This window comes from Pygocentrus nattereri, chromosome 11 (assembly GCF_015220715.1).
Source record: "Pygocentrus nattereri isolate fPygNat1 chromosome 11, fPygNat1.pri, whole genome shotgun sequence".
NCBI classification, from domain to species: Eukaryota; Metazoa; Chordata; class Actinopteri; order Characiformes; family Serrasalmidae; genus Pygocentrus; species Pygocentrus nattereri.
The window spans coordinates 32,733,859-32,756,937 of record NC_051221.1 but is presented as its reverse complement, the minus strand read 5'-3'; the positions used below and the strand labels follow the sequence as shown (position 1 = coordinate 32,756,937).

Sequence of the window (23,079 nt, the reverse complement as noted above, 5' to 3'; positions counted from 1 at the left end):
GCAAAGAAACAGATGGACTAGTTTGTAATTGTAGAACTACAAAGTACACCTATATGGTAAGTGGAGCTGAATAGACAATGAGTGTAGAAACAAGGTACATATTCCTAATAAAGTGCTCAGTGAGTGTATATGATAATACAAAAAATATAGTCACTCAATTAATGAAGTAAAAGGAGTAAGAAATATGGCAAGACTTTACATGCTGAGCACACTGCATCTTTATCAAAGTATCAATAGACATGTTTTGGTCAGCGAGGGTCAGAAGCGTTTAGATGAAGACTGACATTTTCTGACAACTTTGACCTCACTGTGGGACAGTGAATTCCCTGTGTACAGCATCTTGACAACTGCACTTTCTCCAAGTCTATAACTATTTTGTGTTCTTGGAGTCCCTCTAGTGGCATCTGTGTTGAAATGCACACAGTGTGAGAGGGAAGGGAGTGGGCGGTTCTGACAGAGACGCACCTGTGGTAGAAAGGTGGGTCGAGGCGTCAGTCTAGGAGGAGGGACAAACTGGGGTACTTTGATAGGCTGAGCCGAGGTGGTGCTGGCCTGCACCTGTGACAAAACCCACTGCTTTATTGACACCAAAACGCTGAGCAGCTTTTTACTGTTGTTCGGGAAAGCGACTGTCAGTGAAATTCATTGCATAAGGTGGAAATTTAAAGATTCAATTCCATTAGTACTACTCAGATAAACATTATCACAGTTTGGGCCTTTTAAAACTTATAACGCTATCTTTATTTCTTGGTTTTTAATCACAGATGAATGCCACCAAACACCACAGCCTAGCACATCATCACAGAGAAAGTCATCTCATTCAGACAAACATTCTTTTCTATCCACAACAAATCAAAGCATTTCAAGGTTGAATAATGACTCATACAAAAGGCTATGAAAAATAAACTAATAAAAATGGATTCAAATTGCACTGAAAATGTCACTGAAAGTGCTTACTTACTTGCACTAAGGCAGAAAGGGTGTGTATGTATAGTATCTCAGAATAAAAATCCTGATTTTGGGTCAGCTGTTGCTTTTCTTATCTTAATTATCTATCATTATATGGGCAGGATTGAGGTGATAGTAGATCAGCACTCTTAGTCTGAGATATGTGGAATACATGTGTGTCATATTTACAGAGCTTACACAGGGAAAACAAAGAAGAGATCTGATTCAGCAATTTTCACTCACTACGATAACGTTCTTTGACACAACCCGTGTTGCACCCTCTGGGTCCTGACTGGTTAATTTGCCGGCCACCTGAAGGTTGATTGGTGTACTCTGGGAGTCAGGGTTCATGGCGGGCCTGGGGGGATTGCTGATGGCAGTGACCATGGCGACAGTAGGGCGTGGCGTTGCCATGGAAGCAGGCATGGTGGAAGTGGCAGCCTTAAGCACTAGAGGTAGAGTCTTCGTGGTGAGGACCGGCGTGACAGTTAGTGTCTTCTATAGTGCAAGGAAGAGAAACAGTAAAAACAACAGGGGAGTAGTCAGCAGGGACAGGTAGAGTGAGTAATGGGGTATCAGGTAGAAGATATCTGTACAGTAAGACTGAATTCTGAATTCAGTCTTAATACAGTAAGACTGAATTCTCCCTTTCTACACAGACTTCGATCACTACAACTGGGGCTGCCATGTGCTATTTTGCTGCTCTAGCTTAACCATAATTGTGCCATCCCTGGTGCAACCAATAGATAACATCTCTCCATACTCCACCCATACGCACAAATCAAATATCGTTGGGCTAGTGTACACTTAACACCTTGTTAAACACACATTTATGCAAAATATAGTGGTCAGCTTCAGCCCTACAAGATTCACTATGCATGGATGAGCATAGAAATAACATTTTAAAGAAGTCTGCAGAATCACTCAAATAACCCGGTTACAAACTCAGTATTTCATGTTCTTTATTTATTTTAGATACATATGCTAATAAACCTATTATGTTAACAACGAAAGATTTGCTAACTAACTAGCTAGTTATCTTTGCCACATACCAGTTTTTTGTTTCCTCAAACTGTTTTTTTAATGGATTGAATTGGAAATGTGGACTTCTACGTTTTAAATACACATCATACACCTCTCCTCTTGTGTCTTTAAGAAATTAATGTAACTGTTAGCTAACGGATGCCGACATTGACAAGCATCACGTGGGGTGATGGAGATCAGAGAGAGCAACTATATAGATGCACCAGCCCTGACAGCAAATGTCTAATTTGCTGGGTGCTTCAAATTGTTTTGTGGTTACTGTCCAGGTATCATTTACAATACAATACTTTAGAATATTTTCTTTGGTGTCATTTTAAGAATGAAAAGAAAACCAGAAAACAGAACAAAACATTCCACTTTTTTGATATTGCGGACTATTTGGAAAATAGGATAGTTGGATTTGGTCAATCCTGTCCAGCACCAAAAGCACACCCCATTGGACCAGTGTGCGGTCATGTGAAGAAAAAAAAAAACTACTCTAAGATGAAACCCCATCCCAGTGCTCTATTCACAAAGCATTGTTATACGTGTGAATATTTCTTGCTGTCTTTGCCTTGTAAATCTCAGCATGGACAGGAAGGAGCCTGACCCTGGGCTTGCACTCTCACTGTGAGATTCTTTGGGTATAGCAGACCAGAATGATGATGCTCTATTGTAATTCCTTTTGAGTGCCTGACTAGGTGGGTGTGTGTGTGTTCAGCAGGGCAGGAGCAGGTGCAGCATTACCTGTGGAGCTGCCTGGTTATGAGAAGGCCCTGTGGACTGCTGTGGGGGCTGGCAGGAGGGCGTGAGCAGCACGGTTTTACTGTCCATGGTTGTCTGCACCGTCTGCAGCTTGATCTCTGGCTCCTGCTTCACCAACAGCTCCTTCCTCAGCTGCTCCACTACCTTTTTCTGGGGGAGGGTGGTGGACAGGGAGAAATGATTTTATTTAAATAATCTGTTCAAAAGGTGATTTTATGGATGGTTGAACTCTGGGAAGGCAGAAGAAAATCCCTGTTGTTACTGCCTCCCCCACCACCTTATTATTTTCTCCAAATCTGTAATATAGCCAGGTTTATATTCACTGGCTTTCTCTATCCACCGCAGACATGGCTCCTGTTCAGCTTAGAGACAGTGAGTGCCAAAAGATCTCTCAGGTGTGAAGCACAGTCACACACCGTCAGAGGAACCTATTCAATAAAGGCCGCGGGAGTCACTCCACATACACACACACAGACATTGAAATTCATCTCACACACTCCACTGCCTCCGAGTCCAGTGGAGCCAAAACGCACCTCTGAGACACACACACACACACACACACAATAACACCCTCAATGCAGATTTCTGAGCAAAGTCCTTGCACAGTTTGAACAAAACTAATTATCTATCTGCATACAAATCACATCTGTCATAATGGTTTCACACTTCAAACTGTGTAGGTACTTTGTACGGACTCATGAAGTACCAGTGCCAAGCTGTACGTCAAAAACATTTTGGTAATATTAATTAAACAATAGAGACCCTAAATATAAGCAGCAGTAGTCTTTCCATCACTTTTACAATACAGTGAAACTATTTAACCAGAAATGAAGTCTATTACCATGTATATTACACAAAATTACACTGAGTTTTTAAATAAGCCTCCTATGTTGTGCAAGTATATGCTGTGGGATCCATTCTGACGATACTATATATACATATCTCACAAAAACTCACTGAAATTCAACTCAATAGTTAGGATGCACAGTTGGAATTTGTCAAAATTAGAATCAGCAGATCTTTGCTCCAAATGCACAATCAGTGCATTCTAATGTGTTCTAATTGTTATTTTGTGCTGTAATATTGTAAATTTATTATGGAAATAAATGTTAGTTAAGTAAGCACACTCACACTTGAATGTGGCTGCTTCACCTATACCATAGTTGTAGCACTATTATGCATAACTTGTGATCAATAGCCAGTTACCTTACTTTCAACATAGCACTTGGATTCATGTTGGCCATAAAAACATGACTGATGCACATATAGCTAATAAAATACAAATGATACTATGGTGACATTTTCACATTCATATCACACGGACTTATGAGGTAGAAAACAAACCAAAATGCAAACACAGAGAAAAAAAATAAAGATAGGAAGATGAAGAACCTATCCATTTCACTTTGAATTCATAGCTGACTGGATTTAGGAGAGAGTGAGGATGACATATCCACCATATCCACCCACCCTCTCCTTCTGTTTAAACGGGACAGAGTAGGCCTGAATTAGTATTCACAGAACTGTCACATTGTTTCATGTGCTAATCCTGGTCTGCTAGAGTTGACTAGAGTTGCTTACATGCGCACACACACACACACTTTACCCAGCCTAGAAGTTACAGTGTAAACATAAAATCAGGTCTGCCTAGAGCGATATCTTTTTATCCCCCCCACCCATTCCTTAATAAGAAAAAATAAACTAAAAGAAAAGAAAAACACTGGAAAACCAACCAGGTAAAAGGCTGTGTTGTTACATCTTCATTCAATTTTTGAATCAAATTTACTGATTCCAATAGACTTTTTATCTCAAAATGATAAAACTGACAGCACTTTTCAGAAATTGTTTCCGTCTCTACTATCATTTGAAAAGGCAGACAGATCTGGAGATTCCTACAAAGGCCAATATAATCACAGCAAAAACATATTTATTCATGAGTAGTTCACCTTTATTTAACTGAGTTAATATATACTTGAACTTACTCTCTTTTACACATGAAGTCAGAGAATAGCCAGAGCATAACTGAGAAAGGAAAAGAAGGCGCAGAGGACAAAATGCCCACATTCACCTGCCAAAGAGCATATATCAGGCATATAAGGAAGACATGCCTAGCTGGCAGGGACAGCAGCTTGGACAGAGCAAGATAATAAACTTGATATGATGGCCTGGCAACTGTTTGCAACACTGTTTACAACGCTATTTGCTTCAGGCAACTGAAGCAGTTTTGGTAATAAATGAGGAGTGTTTGTGGAAGAAACAAGAAAGAGTTCTTAAAAGTATCACTTCTTACTGCTGAGCTACGGGTGTCCCTGCAGCCCTTAAACCCAGTGTTCTGTGTCCTGACTTCACCAGCCTCTAATATATTAGAGTCATATATTACTGCAAAAAAACAGTGCTTTTAGTCTGTCAACAAAGCCTTGAAATATATTAACAGAACTGCACAGGACAGGCAGATAGGACAGTAGTGTCATTATGTAAGAGGTCAAATATAAACATGCTCAGAAACACAATGTATTATTACCATGAGCACTTATATAGCTAAACAATCCAATAATAAAAAACATTTCAAAACCAAAAAGTGATACACAAAAACCTAAATAAAAACCTTGTATATCTTAGTCTCAGAACATGAATGTTAATTACTTTACCAAATTAATGCTACTCTTAAATCACCCAGTAACACAGGTGCGTCATTTAACACCGCATTAGTATATCACAATATATAAAAGAATGACCTATAAAATGATATTTTTGCAAAAAAAAATTTTTTTAATTAAACAGGGAAACCTCAACAGATCGGCATACCTGTTTCTCACTCAGAGCAGTGATCTTGGCCTGAAGTTCATGCAGCTGTTTCTTCAGATCAGCATTCTGAGGAGAAAGAAAAACAGTGCAAATAAGAATGTGTTATCGCTGGCAACTTCATAGATTTTGAGCAGTGTGTTGTGATGCCTAGTGCTCCTCAAATCAAAAGATGAAGGCAGAATCAGAATGAGAATCACTTTTATTCACCAGTATGTGTCATGAACACTGAATTTATCTTGACACATTTGGTGCAACCTATCACATAACCAGAAAAGTAGGGCACAAAGATTCTGTGACAGAGAGAAAACATATACTAAGATTACACAAACCCATTAGGAGGGGAGCCTACTAAATGACTCACAGTACACAGTGATGATGTGATGAAGTGCTCAATGATAAAAGTGATGGTGAGGTTTAAGTCCAAAGATGTGATTCTGATAGTCGAGGAGTTTTTTTCTCAGCTAATGTTCTTTCTTGAAGGGGGTTCTCTCTTGGCTGAGAGTTTCACAGTTAGAAATCCACTGAAACTACATCATTGATTTTGTTTTTCTTTTCTTTTTTTTTTAAGAAGTCAGTCAGATTTTCAGAAGTTATGATTAGACCAACAAGACTGTTTTGCTGTGCAAACTTCAGTATTTTCAGTAATCACAGGGAGATGAAGAGGTGTAGGGGAGTAAATTGTGTGCATTCAAACCTGGCCATATCTCTCGACACGCTGCATCTTATACTGACAAAATAACACAAACATTTCTAAAAATGAAGAATGATTGCAAGGCTGTCCAGCTCATAGGCACATCTCATTATGAGATTGCTGAAATGCAGAATGCCATTTAATGATAAGTTACAAGTGACAATATGCACAACCTATATGCGGGAGAAAAAATATTTAATATGGTCATAAAACTTTCACTCCTTAATGGCTGCATGTTTATTTGGCATCATATCAGCCAACTTGAGCTCTAAGGTTAAGAGTGCACTGGATGTAGCTCTGTCTTTTGGGAACTGTTTGTACTGTGTGCCAACTTGCAACCTCCTACTGAACAGCCCTTACTGTCTGTCCACAGCTGACATTGCTGCACTCATTATAAATCTTACAAAACCCTTGAATTGCACTTCAACAGTGCTTGCATACTATACTTAATGGCCAATTTTAAATAAGTAAATAGATAAATACTGTGATGTTACTGCACTCCCTGAACACTCCCTAGTAACAGCCTAGCCTGTAAAAGGGTTACTGGAATCACAGGCTGTTCCACTGGGGAAAAAACAGACAAGACAGGTGCCCAAAATAGCTTTTTTATACTACATGTTTGACAACACTAGATGCTAGCAGACAGCTTCAAGATAAAGCTTCAAGATAAAGCACATTAATATGCTTATTTTCAATACAAATATGTGTTATCAAAGAGCATTTAATCTAAATTGCGCACCACTTTAAGTGGAAGTGATTCACTGTCATGTGGTCATATTTAAAAGAAAGACTGTGACCTACATTGTACTATATACACATGGATGAACTGTTTGTATTTACCTGTGGGTCCTGTTTCATTTGCGCAACCAGTTTCTACGTAAAAGGGAAAAAAAACTTGCAGTTAGATTAGCAGTGCCACACAATGTTTACACATAGAGCACTAGTGACTCTCACAGGACAATTTCTGAACTGCAGCATGATGCACCTGCCCAGTATCATAATACAGTACGGACTATGAAATATACTAGTACTGAGGAAGCACCCAGAGGCATGACAGAGATGAGAAACATGATTGTCATTCATCTAACTGTCTATGTATTATTCATTTATGGTAACATGAGGCATATATTGTAGTGGCATTAAAGATAGCTCATACAATGCTAAATAACTCTGACATTTAGGACATAGTAATAAACTGCAGATGGTGGCAATGAAAACCAATAATAATGATGAATGACATTCAACTCTTGAGAAATCTCTTCAAATGTAATACTCCTGCTGTGATTTTCAAATAACTTTTTGTCCACTAGCAGGCAGAAGTGAGGCAATGAAACAACTTGCAGGACATCAGTAACGGAATGGGACGAGATTGGGTGGGGTTTAAAGACCCCTATACACCTTAAACATTCACTTGACTTCACATCACTGAGGCTCGGCACACTTCTCTGAATAAACGACTCAAATGTCTAATTGCTATGAAACAAACCTAACATGTTAGGTTACCATTGTGCAACAGAAATAGAAAAAACAGACTAAAGCCATTTTTCGACAGTTGTGCACTTGCAGTACAAGAACAATGTCTCTCATTAACCGAGAGCTGGCCAGGTGCACTCAGAGCAGGCTGGCAGAGAGACTGTAAACAGCCTAAGACCTGGCTTAAATGTGGCAACTCTGACTATGGTGCTGCCATGATGCTGACCTACTCTCCCCTCTACGATCATTCTCTACCTGCCGGGAAAATGCAGGTCCTAATTATACCACGGCTAGAAGAAGAAAGTGTTTTCTTCACTACTCAGTCCATCCACAGTCCATGCACATCAAAAGCAAGACTCCAAAAGCAAGATTGAGAACCAATGTGCAAAGCAACTAGAACAAATTTACTTTTGCATACAAATTAACAAGACAATCTTTGGCTAAGACATTTTATTTTTGGAAAGGTGAGGCCAACTAAATAAAAGCTTCACTTCAATAATAAATATATTTAAATCATTTGGTGAACAGCTACAGCAGTATCCAACCTGATGAACTTGTATTTCCACTTTCAGGGCTTCCTGTAATGTTTGTAATTCCATCATTGATCCAGTTCGCCAGCAAGTCAGTCTCAGAAATCTTTCAGCCTGTTAAAGAAATCAGACAAATACTTTAAAAATAGCATACCGTTATTTGTTCAGGGTTTATTTAATCAAATAGGTCCCAGGGGAACCATTCTGAGAAAACTGGGTGAATCACTATTTGTGCCACCTTAAAGATGAACTGCAATGAACCTAAATGAGACTGATGAGAAACTTAAATCAGCAACCTAAACATGATCATAAAGCACCTCGTCTCCGGCATCTGTAGACATTAGATATTAACAATGACTTTTTCCCCCATAGTGCCTTTAAGCATCTGCTTTTGTTTTAGGTAAAGAATACTCTTACGACATAAGGACATCATGCATAAGAAGGCCATCTGTACGTTTCCTAACAGCTACAATAAATTTTAGAACCAATATGTGGTGGAGCAGGGTAAACAGTCTAAAAAACTGAAAAAGGGTGAAAGGATGTGCCACAAAAAAGCAAGAAAAGATATTGGTAGACTTTTAACAGCAAATATCCATTTGGCTCTGCACGGAGCATCACAATTACTCCATAGCAATGACTTGTGTGAAAGTGAGTCAGAGGCAGCCTTACAGACATTCAGTCCCATTGATTTTGGTGTGCGAGGCACTGAGCCAAGAGAACAATTATAACTGAAGCTATTACAGGACTCACCAGCTGGCAATGAGACTGGTGTCCACTCACTCTCCAACTCCCTGTGCAAGAGGAAACACACACACACACACACACACACACACACACACACACACACACACACCCTGTTAGGCTGAGGGAAAGAGACTCTGAGCCTGTGGGACAGCACAACATTCAACTGTCGGTTCATTACTGGTTCCACCTGTGAGCTAGCAGTTCTACTACACAATAAGCAGACAGAATCTATTACTGTATCTCATCGCTTTACTCCAGAGTGCACACACATCTTACACTAAATTTAGAGCGCTGATCAGAAATTGCTGCATGTACCAGCCTAGTTCATTATACCACAACAACACATACTTTCCAGAAAAAGCAAAAAGACAGAAAACAGCAAGAGGCACAATGAGTATATCTGTATGTCAAGAGCTGTGGGTAAATTCAGAGCCAGTCTTGAGGCAGCTATATCAGTGTTACAGCAACTGCTGATCTGGACTTTGAACATTTAAACAGGACATATTCAAACTGATGGACACCAGCTTAGGAGCCTACTTAGACAATAAATCACTAGTGGGTTTATGCTGCAGTAATTTGCCATGAACACAGATTCCTATGCACAGACATATGCACTAATTCTTACACATTTATCATTTAAAGCTCATTCATGCAGTTACCTAACACTCTTGATTGAGCTTCTGCTAATCAAACATTCAAATATTTCATATTATTTAGCAAACTTTGGACTCCAGCACAAAAAAAAAAATCTTTTGTATTTACGAAGCAAAAGATATTTTTACACTCAACACCTGACACTTAGTTGGCCTCTGATTCTGTAGTTAATCTGCATGTCCCACTCATGATGGGGTTTTGAAATAAATCTCTGGCTCTGTAGCTCAGCACTGACAGCAAAATTAACTTCAGATGTCCTAGATTTGCTACTTTTTCATTTTTGTACTAAATGAGAAACAATAGCGCCTCCACTATTGTGAATTACATCTATAAATGAGCACAGAATATATTTACCAGCATTTACACAAAAAAAAAAAAAAAAAACTCAAACAGGTCAACTGTACACAAACTTTGCCTGCACTGATTTAACACTTAACATTATAGTGACTGCCTTTAGGGGAAAATGTAAGGACCTGACAAAAATTTCTAGATCTGATTCAGTGCAATACTGTGGTGTTTCAGCTCAATACTTGCAATATAGTAAAATTACGACTGACTGAAAACACGCCACTCGGCAATCTGTTCATGTTTCCACTTTGAGTTTATTAGAGGATTCAACGTTATGATGTGACATGATTTAAAAATGAAAGATGTACTTTATAGTGTTCTGACCTATTACTCATATATATGGCACTGCCAAGATATCAGACTTGCCACAAGCGAGCATGCTAGTGACGGTACAATATGATATGATCTACTGTTACATCTCTAGGAACACTGAACTCTGTTCCTCTGTGTCTTTACCCCAAAATATCAAACATTTCAGAAGGGAATTTTTAAACTTGCACAAACTCATTTTATAATTGTTTTATTTTTTAACTGCTGTACTCAGACAGCTGATATTCATGATTAATCTACACGCTGAATGACACTTGTGCTCCTGTTCACTTTTCACTTAAACACTGATGTCTCCTATTTCACTGTCTGCGTGAACAACTAATAAGTTATAAATACAAGACCTGTCGCAGTGCAAACTGCCTGACCTGGCAATGACAGTCTCAGCAACATACTATGATCCTTTTCCAATACTTTTCAAATTACTTTCCATTTAAAGGCTCTGGTCGAAAGTACAGCCCGTACTTTCATTCGCTGAAAGCTACTTGCATGCTTTTAGCATTATTACTTCACTTATGTTTTGTCATGTCGATGGAAGCTACACGATATTTCCTCATATCAAGTGTTTTTAATCCTAAACTTTTTAAGTATTAGCCTTTTTAAAAACTGTAATAGAACATTTGTTTTTTTGTATTTATTTGTTGACATTTAAATAAAGGACAACTACTGCCAGTGCATAACACTTTAATACAGCAGATAAAAGTTTCTGACCCTGATGAAATGAGTACTGAGCAGCCTATAGCACAGAGCCTGCATCTGTCACAAATCCCCTCTGGCCTTCCGTCACAGCAAATCAAGCCTGAAACAGACTAAAACCGTCCACTCACTCAACGCATAGATGTATGACATATATCAGTGACATTATCATAGTTTTATTATTATTTAACAAGTGTTCAGCTTTGGCCCTTTTTCATAAATCACAGAGCTTACAAAACACAGCTTTGGCTCCCTACAGGTTATCAACTGAAAACAAAATAACACAAGTCAACAAAATAAGTTAGTCTCCTAGGCATGTCTCAGACTGTTCTACACATCTAATGGAGTATCGTGTTTCTAAAAAAACGGAAAGCCAGAGTGTGAAAACAAATTACAAAATGACAAAGTAGCTTACAGTATCTCAATACATTTAGTGTCCCCTTACTAGTTTCCACATATGGCTTTGCTTGAAAATGAAAGTGCCACAAAAGATCACAAAAGCTCAACTGTTCAAGATGTTTGTGTTAGTGAGATGGGAGGGTGAAGAGAGCTTTAACGTACCACAAAAAAAAAAAAAAAAAAACAATTTAAGCAAATAACAGTTTTTTGTTTTTTTTATCCAGATCACTGGGGAAGGGGTGACGAGTATAAGCCTGGTTACTGAAGTTAAGCAACAGCCTAAATAAATAAATTACTTCAAACATAAGAAGATAAACATTCAGCATATCACAGTAAATGTGAGTCTGGTGGACATGCGGACACGAAAAGGCTTGAAGTTAAGCCACACAAAACTGCAGCATAACACAGTCCAGGGTCTGAACGATCGGCACCTGCAAACTATTACGGACAGAGAGGGGACGACGATCTGCGTGGCGCGGTGTGCTTAACCGCAGAAACTCATCAAACACAAGTAGTGATCGTGGACCGTTTCCCTACATGACGTTCCGTGAAAACCAAAACTTCACACAGCTGGCCGTGTGTGACTGTACCTGGCCTGCAAGGTGCAAATAATGGGGAAAAGTTGTACGCCACCTCATTAGGCCCAACCATCGAGTGAGGGATGCGGGACTCGAAAGACCAAAGAAAGGAGAAAGTGCAGTTTACTCTAACACGGGCCTCGCACTACTAGCCCCTCTCTCGCTCCGCTTCAGGAGAAACAGTGAGGAGTGGAAACAATAAGAACATTGTGGTAGTAAAGTTTCCGTCGAGCTGCTGATTCTCTCCAAAAGAATCTGCTGCTGCTGACTTCTGGACTTGGTGCAAGCTAGCTAGGTAGGTTAGCCAGCCGAACAACTCAGCGAGGAGGCAGTAAAACACGCCTCGGAAATAAAACGGGGGCTCTTAAAGAGCCCCCCGTCCATCGAACAATCAGTCCCAAGTTTCAGCAACAAATGTATAAACTATGAAGCTCACTCTCTGGACGAGTAACTAGCTTTTTACACGCACACGCACACATCCACTCACTCTGTTACACACTGATGTGGCATGCTAGCAGCACTTCGCTTAAATCTAGCACGCTAACGTTTTGCAGATATGAGAAGAAGCTAGCGCGGCTAGCTAACAGGCTAACACTAGCCAATTGAACGACAAATAACTGTTAGAGCAGCAGCAGGAGGCTAACTGTGCCGAGCGGCCGCCTCTCCGCACCGACACAACGGTCTGCTCGCACAAACAAGATCTGCCGCTTTCTTTTCTTAGCTCCTGTTTCTCCGCCGAGCTGTAAACGGAGCTGGTAGCTGCAAGTTAAAATCGGCCCCTTTGCTGTTCGTCCTCCAATGAGCTCTGCACTTACAGGAACACCACTCAACTCCTAGAATAAGGAGAAACGAAGGAAAACGCAGGCATCCAGACTTCCTCAGCCAACACAAGACAACGATTATCTTGAGTGAATGAAAGCAAAAGAGGCTCAGTGAACGACCAAAGTCCCGAAAAAACCCGACGAGGACAAAAAAGTTGTAATAATAAAGAGATCCCAAGGTGCACTTACCCTGCACTACTCACTTGAGCAGTAGTCCTTCTCTCCTCTCACAAATTATTTAAATAAATATTTACAAAACACCCCAATATCTCGCCAAAGAATCCCCGATGCGGCCCCTCACATAACTCTAATAATACGCTAGGCTGAACTGAAGCAGACTAGCCAGTCTAATTTTCAGTTTGTTTGAATTTAATTTGTGTGTAAAAAAAGAGAGAAACTGAGATACAAAACAAGAACTCTTCTTCAATCTCATTCACCACAGCCTCAGCACTACAATTATCAATGCGCGCAGGAAGAGGGAGACGAAGGGGCCACGAAAACTAAGCAGACAAAAGCGCAGTTCTGCTGACCCGCGCCACCAAACGCTTCATGGCCCACTGGGCTAATGTAAAAGTGAGCAGAATTACTCCAGTTCGCCCCGTAAAGTGAAAAGAAAACGTGTTTTAAAAGAGAACTACTTTTTGTGACGGTGCGGCGAATTTATTTCACTTTGCCTAGGGAACAGTGGTACTGCGTCTCCCATTGCCTAGGGAGAAACCCGGATGTAAACTCGGCGAAACTCATCTGGAGAGAGAAGTGGCGATCTAACTCGGCTTAACTCAACGCCGAGCAGCAGAAAGAAGTAGACGAGAGAGAGAAAGAGACATAGAGAGAGAGAAGGAAAAAAAAAAGAGAGGTGGCATTTCGTCATCCCCGACTATCATTTCAGCCCCGGCGAGAGGAGCCCTTCACGGGCACTCCGCACGGACCGGGGAGCCTCACTTTGTAGTAACGTACACACATTTTAAGAGGGTCCTCGCTTTAATGCCCACCCCCCTCCACACGTGCATCGCTAACACAGTGCAGACGGAGAGAGAGAGAAACAATACTACTGCGGAGTGTGAACGCAGGCGGACGGCTGCGTGTTATGAAAGAGGAGGCTGCTCCGTTAACCAATGAAAATGTCTCAAGCCAACAGTTTTCGCTGGGCCGCCATGACATGTGTGAGGCTGACCGAAATAATGGCTTTTTTTTTGACGGGCCTGTTAACTTCGACAAGCACGCTAAGGGTGGGATGGACACTGCGGAGAACGCTTCATTAGGCCTGGCAGGACGCGGGACAGTTAACTCGGCATAGTTATAATAAGGCACGTGTAGTTAGAATCACTACACAAAGTGTCGTCTTTCAAAACAGCGCTTTAAACAAATGGCACGGGACGCAGCCCGCCTTCCTCATGAAACCGAGCGGTGGGTCAACTGAGTGTAGCCGTCTGATTTGTTAAGAAAATACGGCATCTGGAAATCAAGTAATGAAGTGTATGAACTGCTGAACACACATATAACCCACTTGGTGATCGTAGGAAAGCTGGGCGGTTTTAGCGAGGCCTGAAACTAAAGGGAAATTACGTCAGAGTTCAATAAAAAAACTACAACAGTAAAAATGGAAATGGACGCAGGAGAAAACATCACACTGCATCACTGAAGATAACTGAGCATGAGTGTAATAAAAAATCAGTCACTAATTGAATCCGGGGGCTACGTGGCTCCATTGTAAAGGTGGTCTTCCATCATTTACAGACTAAAAGACCAGCTTCCAAAGCAAATTCTCATATCAACCATTAGAACATTACAATTAAAGGTCAAGCATTGTTTTATACGTTTAAGCAACCCCCCCCCCCCCCCCCCCAAATGAATCAACAGACAACATAACATATTAAAACAATCCATGTGCTTTGGATTAAAATCTGAGTTAGAATAAGCTTTATTGAAGTCAGCTGTCCTTATGTCTTTCCTAAATCTCTGCAATGATAGTATTTGGAAAATTTCTCAATTTAACATTAATGTACTGCCTATTTATGCCCAGGCCAGTGGGAGGAGAGGCTAACCCTGCGTAACACATTATACCACAATATACAGTGTATGAAATATATGGCCAAACTAGCTCCACAGCACTTCATTTTATCGTTTATGGTGCCTGTGTGTGGTTCTTTAGATGCTTTAAGTTGAAATTAGTTTTATTCACTATACTGCAGTAGATGAGACTTTTAACCTTACCGTTAAAACAAAAACGTACATGTCCTTTCCAACAACGCATATGTCTAGAGTCGTGGGGCATGACCTTAAAAATACTTCATTTATGTTGGAGCGTGTAAGAGAATAGTCGCCGCCCTCCTGCAACCTACATAAACAAACAAAGAGGTTAAAAGTGGTCCTCAGATAATAAAACAGCATAAGCAGTGTAGAGTGTATTACAAGGATGGTGGGTGATTCACAAGTGCTGCCATTCTTTGAAACTATTCATTCACTTCACTGTGGAAGACATTATGTTTTTTAAAGATAGTAAGGGCTAAATGAAGGAGGACAGAGGGAGCTGTTTATCTGAGATACAGCCTTTGTTTTGGTCAGTAGAGGGAGACACAGTACTGAGGATTCTCTCAGACCACTGGACCAGTGACGTTTTTCATCTTTATAAGAACCTGCCCATCCACCTGCATTCTGTCTCACCCAGTACTACTGTTAAAGACCATCGTAATAGCACCACACAGGCAGTTTACAGTACAGCTAAAGTGTTCTTAGTATTTTGAGAACTGAACAGCCTGGTGAAGTTGAGTATTGCACAGAGCAGCTGGTGCAAGACCACAGAAAAGGAAAAAATGCCAGTAAGTGCTTATTATTATTGATGGCAATGTGAATTACTATTCCTAATGAATTGTGGGAAGCAGTAATAATGTTGCTGAAATATCTAAAATATATTTTCCTTCTATCCCATATGGAAAAAAAAGACATATTCCGAATGTATTTATTAAATAAATAATAAATATATATTTTTAAAATGTATGAATGAACTGAAACGAGCAAAAAATGTTTTTAAATCGATTTTTAAAATGCATTTATTTGTTACTTTATATTTATTCAATTGTATGTAGTTATAATGAACATTACAGATATAATTAAATAAACATAAACTGAATGAATGGTACTGACATCTGGGTTTTGCTTTGTACTTGGCATTAACCACTGTGTGTATGCAGTAAGACACAAAATACAGTTTAAATGAACAAGATATCAAATCATCAAAGTGCATTTTCACAGTGTATCAATACCTACAGCAAGAATTTTATCACGTTAAAAGTTCATTTGTTGATACTTAAAATTAAGATACTTGAAAACCAATTCATTTCAAAAGTAATTGCAATAGTACTTTACTAGTAGTAATAATACTTTCGCTATTTTCACACATTTTCAAATGTATTTGCTAAATATATGTACATACATTTATTTTTGGGTGATATGATTCTATGTGTAATATTTTCCCCTACACTTTAAAAAAATGAATTTTAAAATATATTTGGTTAATATGGTAATATATTCTGAAATACATTTTAGTGTTTGGAAAATGTATTTAAAATATTTTTTAAAAATTACATGTTCATATACAACCCCATTTCCAAAAACATTGGGATGCTGTACAAAATGTCAATAAAAACAAAATGCAATGATGTGAAAATGATTTAAACCCTATATTTAATTGAAAATAGTCTAATAGAAAGACAACATATCAAATGTTAAAACAGAAATGTTTTTTGTTTTTTGAGAAAATATTTGTTTACTTTAATTTTGATGCCAACAACACATTGCAAAAAAGTTGAGGCAGACAACAAAAGGCTGGTAAAGTGTAATGCTAAAAAAACAGTTCATCAGTCAGGTTAAAACTCTAAATTGCAAAGAAGAAACTGTACATAAACAGGATCCACAAATGCTGCCACCTTCTCTGGGCCTGAGCACATTTAAAATGGACAGAGGTGAAGTGGAAAAGTGTTCTGCTGTCCAACGATTCAGCATTCAAAATTCTTTTTGGAAATCATGGACACTGTGTCCTCCAGGCTAAAGACCACTTAGCTTGTTATCACAGTTCAAAAGCCAGTATTCATGATGGTATAGGGATGCATTAGTGCACATGGAATTGGTGACATGCACATCTGTGAAGGCACCATTAATTCTGAACGATATACAGTATACATGTTTTGGCAACATATGAGAGAGAGGAGGACAACGGGGGGAGAGATAGTGGATCAGGAAGTGTAGAGAATTAGTAAGGTGGAAGTGAGGGCAGCTTTAAAAAGGATGAAGAATGGAAAGGCAGTTGGTCCAGATGACATACCTGTGGAGGTATGGAGATGTTTAGGAGAGAAGGCAGTGGACTTTTTAACCAGGTTGTTTAACAGAATCCTGGAGAGTGAGAGGATGCCTGATGAGTGGAGAAGCAGTGTATTGGTCCCCATTTTTAAGAACAAGGGTGATGTGCAGAGCTGCAGTAACTACAGAGGTATAAAGTTGATGAGCCACACCATGAAGGTATGGGAAAGAGTTGTTGAAGCAAGGCTAAGGCGACAGGTCCAGATCAGTGAGTGGCAGTTTGGTTCCATGCCCAGAAAGAGAACCACAGATGCAATTTTTGCATTGACAATGTTGATAGAGAAGTACAGAGAAGGTCAGAAGGAGCTACATTGTGTCTTTGTGGATCTAGAGAAGGCATATGATAGGGTGCCAAGAGAGGAACTGTGGTACTGTATGAGGAAGTCAGGTGTAGCTGAAAAGTATGGTAGGGTGGTGCAGGACATGTATGAGGATAGTGAGACAGTGGTGAGGTGTGCAGTTGGAGTGACAAATGGTTTCAAGGTGAAGGTAGGGTTACATCAGGGATCAGCTTTGAGCCCCTTCTTGTTTGCAATGGTGATGGACAGGTTGACAGATGAGGTCAGGCAGGAGGACCATGATGTTTGCAGATGACATTGTAATCTGTGGTGAGAGTAAAGAGCAGGTGGAAGAGAATCTGGAGAGGTGGAGGTTTGCACTGGAGAGGAGAGGAATGAAGGTCAGTAGAGACAAGACGGAATACATGTGTGTGAATGAGAGGGAGGCAGGTGGAAAAGTGAAGATGCAAGGAGTAGAGGTCATAAAGAGGGTGCAGGCAGGATGGAGTGGGTGGAGACGGATGTCAGGGCTGATGTGTGACAGAAGGATAGCAGCAAGAGTGAAAGGGAAGGTTTACAAGACAGTAGTGCATCCTGCTATGATGTATGGTTTGGAGACTGTGGCTCTGTCTAAAAGACAGGAGGCTGAGATGGAGGTGGCGGAGATGAAGATGCTGAGATTTTCGTTGGGAGTGACAAGGCTGGACAAGATTAGAAATGAGCAGATCAGAGGGACAGTGAAGGTGGAGCAGTTTGGAGATAAAGCCAGAGAGGCCAGGTTGAGATGGTTTGGACATGTGTTGAGGAGGAATAGTGGATATATTGGGCAAAGAATGTTGGAGATGGAGCTGCCGGGTAGAAGGAGAAGAGGTAGACCTCAGAGAAGGTTTATGGATGTAGTTAAGGTGAACATGGAGATGGTTGGTGTGAAAGTAGAGGAGGCAATGGATAGGACAAGATGGAGGCAGATGATCCGCTGTGGCAACCCCTAAAGGGAGCAGCCGAAAGAAGAAGAAGATGCTGCCTCCCAGATGATGTCTTTTTCAGGGAATGCTTTCATTATGTCAGCAAGACAGTGTCAAACCACATTCTGCAAAACAGCATGGCACTGTAGTAAGAGTCCAGGTGCTAAACTGGCCTGCCTGCAGTCCAAACCTGTCACCCACTGATAACATTTGTCACATTATGAAAACTGTTGAGCAGCTGAAATCCTATTTTAAACAACAAAGAGAAAATTTCACTTTCAAAACTACACCAGTCAGGCTCCTCAGTTCCCAGATGCTTACAGAGTGCTGTTAAAAGAAGAGGTGATGAAACACAGTGGTAAACATGCCCCCGCTCCAACTTTTTTGGAACATGTTGTTGGCATCAAATTTAAAATGGGCATATATATTAAAAAACAAAAACAAAAAAAAAACAATAAAATTTCTCAGCTTCAACATTTAATATGTTATTTTGGTAGTATTTCCCTTTAAAAATATGGTTTACATAATTTGCATTTAATTGCATTCTGTTTTTATTTACATTTTGCACAGTGTCCCAACTGTGACTGAGATCATGCTACTGTGCTTTACTCACCGACAGAGGGCGCTGTTGCACACGAAGAAGTGTTTCTCACTGAGGAGCTCCATGGACCGAAATATTTATTAAAATGACAGAATTTAAAAGCGATTGAAGATCCAGCAGTCACTGCCTCACAAACCTTAATCGAACAGGTAATTAAAACAGACACCCTGAGTTTATTAGAGAAAAACACTGATTATTTTAGTTGGGCATATATTTGAATGCATGAAAATCACATTTCGTGTTGAGAGAAATTTCTGTTCTTTGCGCTCTACTGAACAATGAACGGGTTTAGAATCTTCGGGATCATTTTCATTTCATTTTAAGCCGTAATCAGGTCTGCCATGTGCCACATGAGGTCTGAGATAGAGCTTTAACCGATAAAAAACCGGAACCAGGCGCCGCAATGTCTACAACACAAGTATAACCATATAGTGGTGAGTAATCCAGGTCCAAACAGTAAAAACCCTCCCCAGGATTTTGTTCCAACTGCCTGAACACCTTTGCTGCTGGTTTGAGCAAATTAGAGAAGTCAAGCAGTTGGAACAAAATCCTGGGGAGGGTTTTTACTTTTTGGACCTGGATTACCCACCTTTATGTGAGTTTATTTTTCTGGGTCTTTATATGTACTGCTGCTGATGGTACATCTAATAAAAACACACATATTCTTTGGGGACTGTTTTGTCTCACTACGCCCTGCGTGTACCCCTGCACCATGATCGGATCAAAATTAATGGACGTGTCAGGCCCGAACATTTTCACAAAACTATCGTGCAGTGTCTCAGGCATTAGGCAGCGTTCATAGCCTTTCTGATAACTTTCTGTACGGGAGCTTTCAGAGGGATTCAGCTCTTCAGACGTCTGGTTGTCACCACCCCTGTGAACAGCTCTCACTCGGTAACTTTCTCTAGAACGTTGCACTTCACGCCAAACCACTCTGAATGTCTTTATTTGCATTTTAATTATGTTGAACTTTTGAAAAGTTGGTGGACGTCCCCTTTAACACCACGGGACAGAACCTACAGGCTCCACACCAACAGGACACTGAACAGCCTGAGGCTGACCCGGATGCTCGAAAACGTGAAGAGTTAGCGTGAAATGTCTGCCGTCCAGCGTGGGGGGCTGATGTGAGCTGCCGTAGAGTTCAGTGCGACCATCTTTTAACAGGCAAGTCATCAAAGAGCTCTCCGTGCTCATGGCTCCCGTTTCAGCCGAGCCAGCCAGCACCATCCGTTCTGCCTCAAAAGCAAAAAAAATCACATTACTGCCATTACTGCCACTGCTCTATCATCACAGACTCTCAGCCAGGGCTTGCTTTATTGTGGCCGTCTGCATTATAACAACACAAATGTGACAGTAACCAGAAACTTTCCTTTCTGGCCAGCTTTAACAAATGAGGCTAGACAGTCTTACCCAGTGCTGCTGTTTATCTTTGTTTAATGTGTAGGATTAGAAAGGGATACAGAATAGGTGTCAGAAATATGATGATGGTGGCGGTGATGATGATGATGATGATAGTAGTTGGAAGTAATGCTTTCTTTATGACAGTCATTTGTAATAGTCGTGAAAGCTGGACCAGGTGACCACTGATCTGTGCAAGCTCTTCTTGTGTCCACTAAAAATAAATCGAACAAAATTAGTCATCAATAATGAGTTAAACTGAGAAACTGAGGGAAAACGCCGCCCATTGATTTTGTTAATACTGAAGCCACAACCAGGCTGTAGATGGATGGTTTGATGACAGAGTGGGTTTGATAGAACAAAGGATATTAAGCCACACCTGGCCCATCACATCAAAGAACAATGTCCCCAAAGTAACTTTAAATTCATCAGCACAGAACAGGCTTTGTGTAGGCCGAGCTGGAGCTCAAAGCGTGCTATGATGCAGACATTAAAGGGACTGCATTGAACATAATGGGCTCTGGCTCGTGCACTGTTCTTTGGTCTCTGGATCTGGCGCTGGTCAATTTACCAGCATGCACATGGCCTGCTTTTTGGAGTAAAGGTGTAATCAGTGGGAGCCTGGTGTTCTGATTGCTGTGTAAAATCGACAGTTCTGTAGACGCACACGCACGATAGAAAAGACGCCCTCACAACACGCTATCAAGGTTGAGTTGACCCATTTCAACCATCTCGAGTGATTATTTCTTATATCTGCCCATTCTTCACTCTCGGGCAAATGAGCACTTTGCTGCCCTGGAGATGAAAGCAGTTTGACCATCATTGTGTGCAACACAACGCAGAGACCAGACATACACCAGATGTACAACTCCCATCAGGGGGTCGTTAGAGTTGGCTTGGCAAAGACAGCCAGGTTTGATTCTCAAGGTGCTAAAATGCTAAGGCTGTCAGAGTTATTTGTGTCAGAATCAGACACAGATCTCTTCAGCAGTCTTTATTGCCACACACCTGGCTGTTTGTATAAACCCACAATAACGAAAATAACAAAAGATCGTACATAGTAAACAATAAGATGTAAATCAAGATATGTGCAAAACAAGAAGACAAAGAAACACCACATGTGTTTTAAGTAGTGACACAGAAATGTAACCTGATAAAGACTGTAAACTAATGCTGTCTGAGACAAATACATCAGGGTGATGCAGTAGCCTGGAAGCAGCAAAGCACTGGCAGGTAGGAGTTTAGTTCTGTGATGGCTGAATGGAAGAAACTGTTCCTGATGTGATTCAGTTTGGTGAACCTGAGTCTGTGTTGCCTGTCGAAAGGGAAAGGTATTATGAGGTGTACCTAGTAAAAGGGGTCAGTGTCATTTTGAAGCCGTTTTCTTTCATTGCAATGTACAGACGGCATCTTGCACCAAGATTTGTTCATCTTCAGCAGTCCGAACGATTCATGACATCTAATTAAAATCTATTGAATTCAGACCAAATGTGAATTAGCTGTGAAGTAGTGAGAATAATAAACGGAAATCTTTATCTGCCTCTGCAGGAGCCTAGTAGTGCCTGAGGGTAGCTTTTACAGAGGAGAGTGGACAGAAATAGCATCCAGATGTGGAGAGGCCACCAAAAATGGGACGTGCCTTCAACAGATTACAATCACCCTATTCAAAGGTATGTGTAGTGTTGGCCATATTATCACCTCCAGTTGTGTTTCAGGTTTAAGATTTGTGTGGGACATTTCTGTATTAGCTTTAAAATTTATATTGTTTAAATGATACATAATTCAGGTCAAGTAGTTTGATGTGTAATAGTGTATTGAAGAGTAACTCACAGACTCTTTACAATGTAGGTGATGGGAACCAGGCGTCATTATATCTACAACACAAATACAGTCTTTTGGTTCTTATATAGTTTATAGTGAGTTTTTATTTGAAATGTGTATAATAGTAAAAAAAGTGGTAAATCCAAAAAGTTGCTTTGAGGGCTGTTTTCCTTTGATATATCCTGCATGTACCACTCTGGATTTTAGGTTAAAACCTTTCTTAAAACAATTGTAAATCAGTGTTTCAGGAATCAGTCAATCTATTTCTAGTCATTACTTGTTCCAACTTTATGTTTAGCCTTTAACTTCAGTTTTCTACATAATTCAGTTATTTAGATGTAAATAAAGTGTTTTGCTGTGAAATGGTGTATCGGAGAGAAACTTACCAACTTTTTACTATCCAAAACCCCCACTAAACCTGCAATTGTCTTCTGGGTGTTTATATGTAGTGTCCATACTGATAAAAGTAGTAGTTGTTAGTCTGAAAAAGGTTTTGCCTCACAATGCCCTGCATGAGAGACCCCTCACATATCTACAAATATTTTGTATCTTTTCATGGGACGACGCTATAGAAATGAAACTTGGATATAACAAAGTAGTCAGTGTACAGCTTGTATAGCAGTTTAGATTTATTGTCCTCTGAAAGTAACTCAGCATAGCCGTTAATGTCTAAATAACTGTCAACATAAGTGAGTACACTTCACAGTGAACGTGTCCAAATTGTGCTCAAAGTGTCAATATTTTGTGTGAGGTCTTAACCCTCTATGGCATGGAATTCACCAGAGCTGCACAGGTTGCTACTGGAATCCTTTTCCACTCCTCCATGACATCACAGAGCTGGTGGATGTTAGACACCTT

At 40.2% G+C, this 23,079-nt stretch overlaps 2 protein-coding genes across 6 annotated transcripts in view; one reads left to right on the top strand and one right to left on the bottom strand.

Annotated features, from left to right (window-relative positions):
- Positions 1–13,235, bottom strand: part of phf21ab (PHD finger protein 21Ab) — a 28,184-nt gene extending 14,949 nt beyond the window's left edge. For 3 of the 5 annotated variants that reach the window (XM_037542713.1, XM_017706685.2, XM_017706681.2), the window contains exons 1-8: positions 12,992–13,235; positions 8,986–9,026; positions 8,251–8,349; positions 7,073–7,105; positions 5,542–5,607; positions 2,719–2,886; positions 1,192–1,446; positions 466–558 (exon numbers count right to left, since the gene is read on the bottom strand). In XM_037542713.1, the coding sequence (XP_037398610.1) occupies positions 466–558; positions 1,192–1,446; positions 2,719–2,886; positions 5,542–5,607; positions 7,073–7,105; positions 8,251–8,307 (672 nt within the window). In that variant the 5' untranslated portion in view covers positions 8,308–8,349; positions 8,986–9,026; positions 12,992–13,235. Of the gene's footprint in view, positions 1–465; positions 559–1,191; positions 1,447–2,718; positions 2,887–5,541; positions 5,608–7,072; positions 7,106–8,250; positions 8,350–8,985; positions 9,027–11,019; positions 12,822–12,991 lie in introns of those variants that run through there. The other 2 variants (XM_017706682.2, XM_017706684.2) reach the window with 2 other exon arrangements.
- Positions 13,236–21,974: 8,739 nt separating this feature from the next.
- dgkzb (diacylglycerol kinase, zeta b) overlaps positions 21,975–23,079 on the top strand; it is a 43,178-nt gene continuing 42,073 nt past the window's right edge. Inside the window, exon 1 of the mRNA XM_017706679.2 lies at positions 21,975–22,070. Within this exon, the coding sequence (XP_017562168.1) occupies positions 22,009–22,070 (62 nt within the window). The 5' untranslated portion in view covers positions 21,975–22,008. The remainder of the gene's footprint in view (positions 22,071–23,079) is intronic.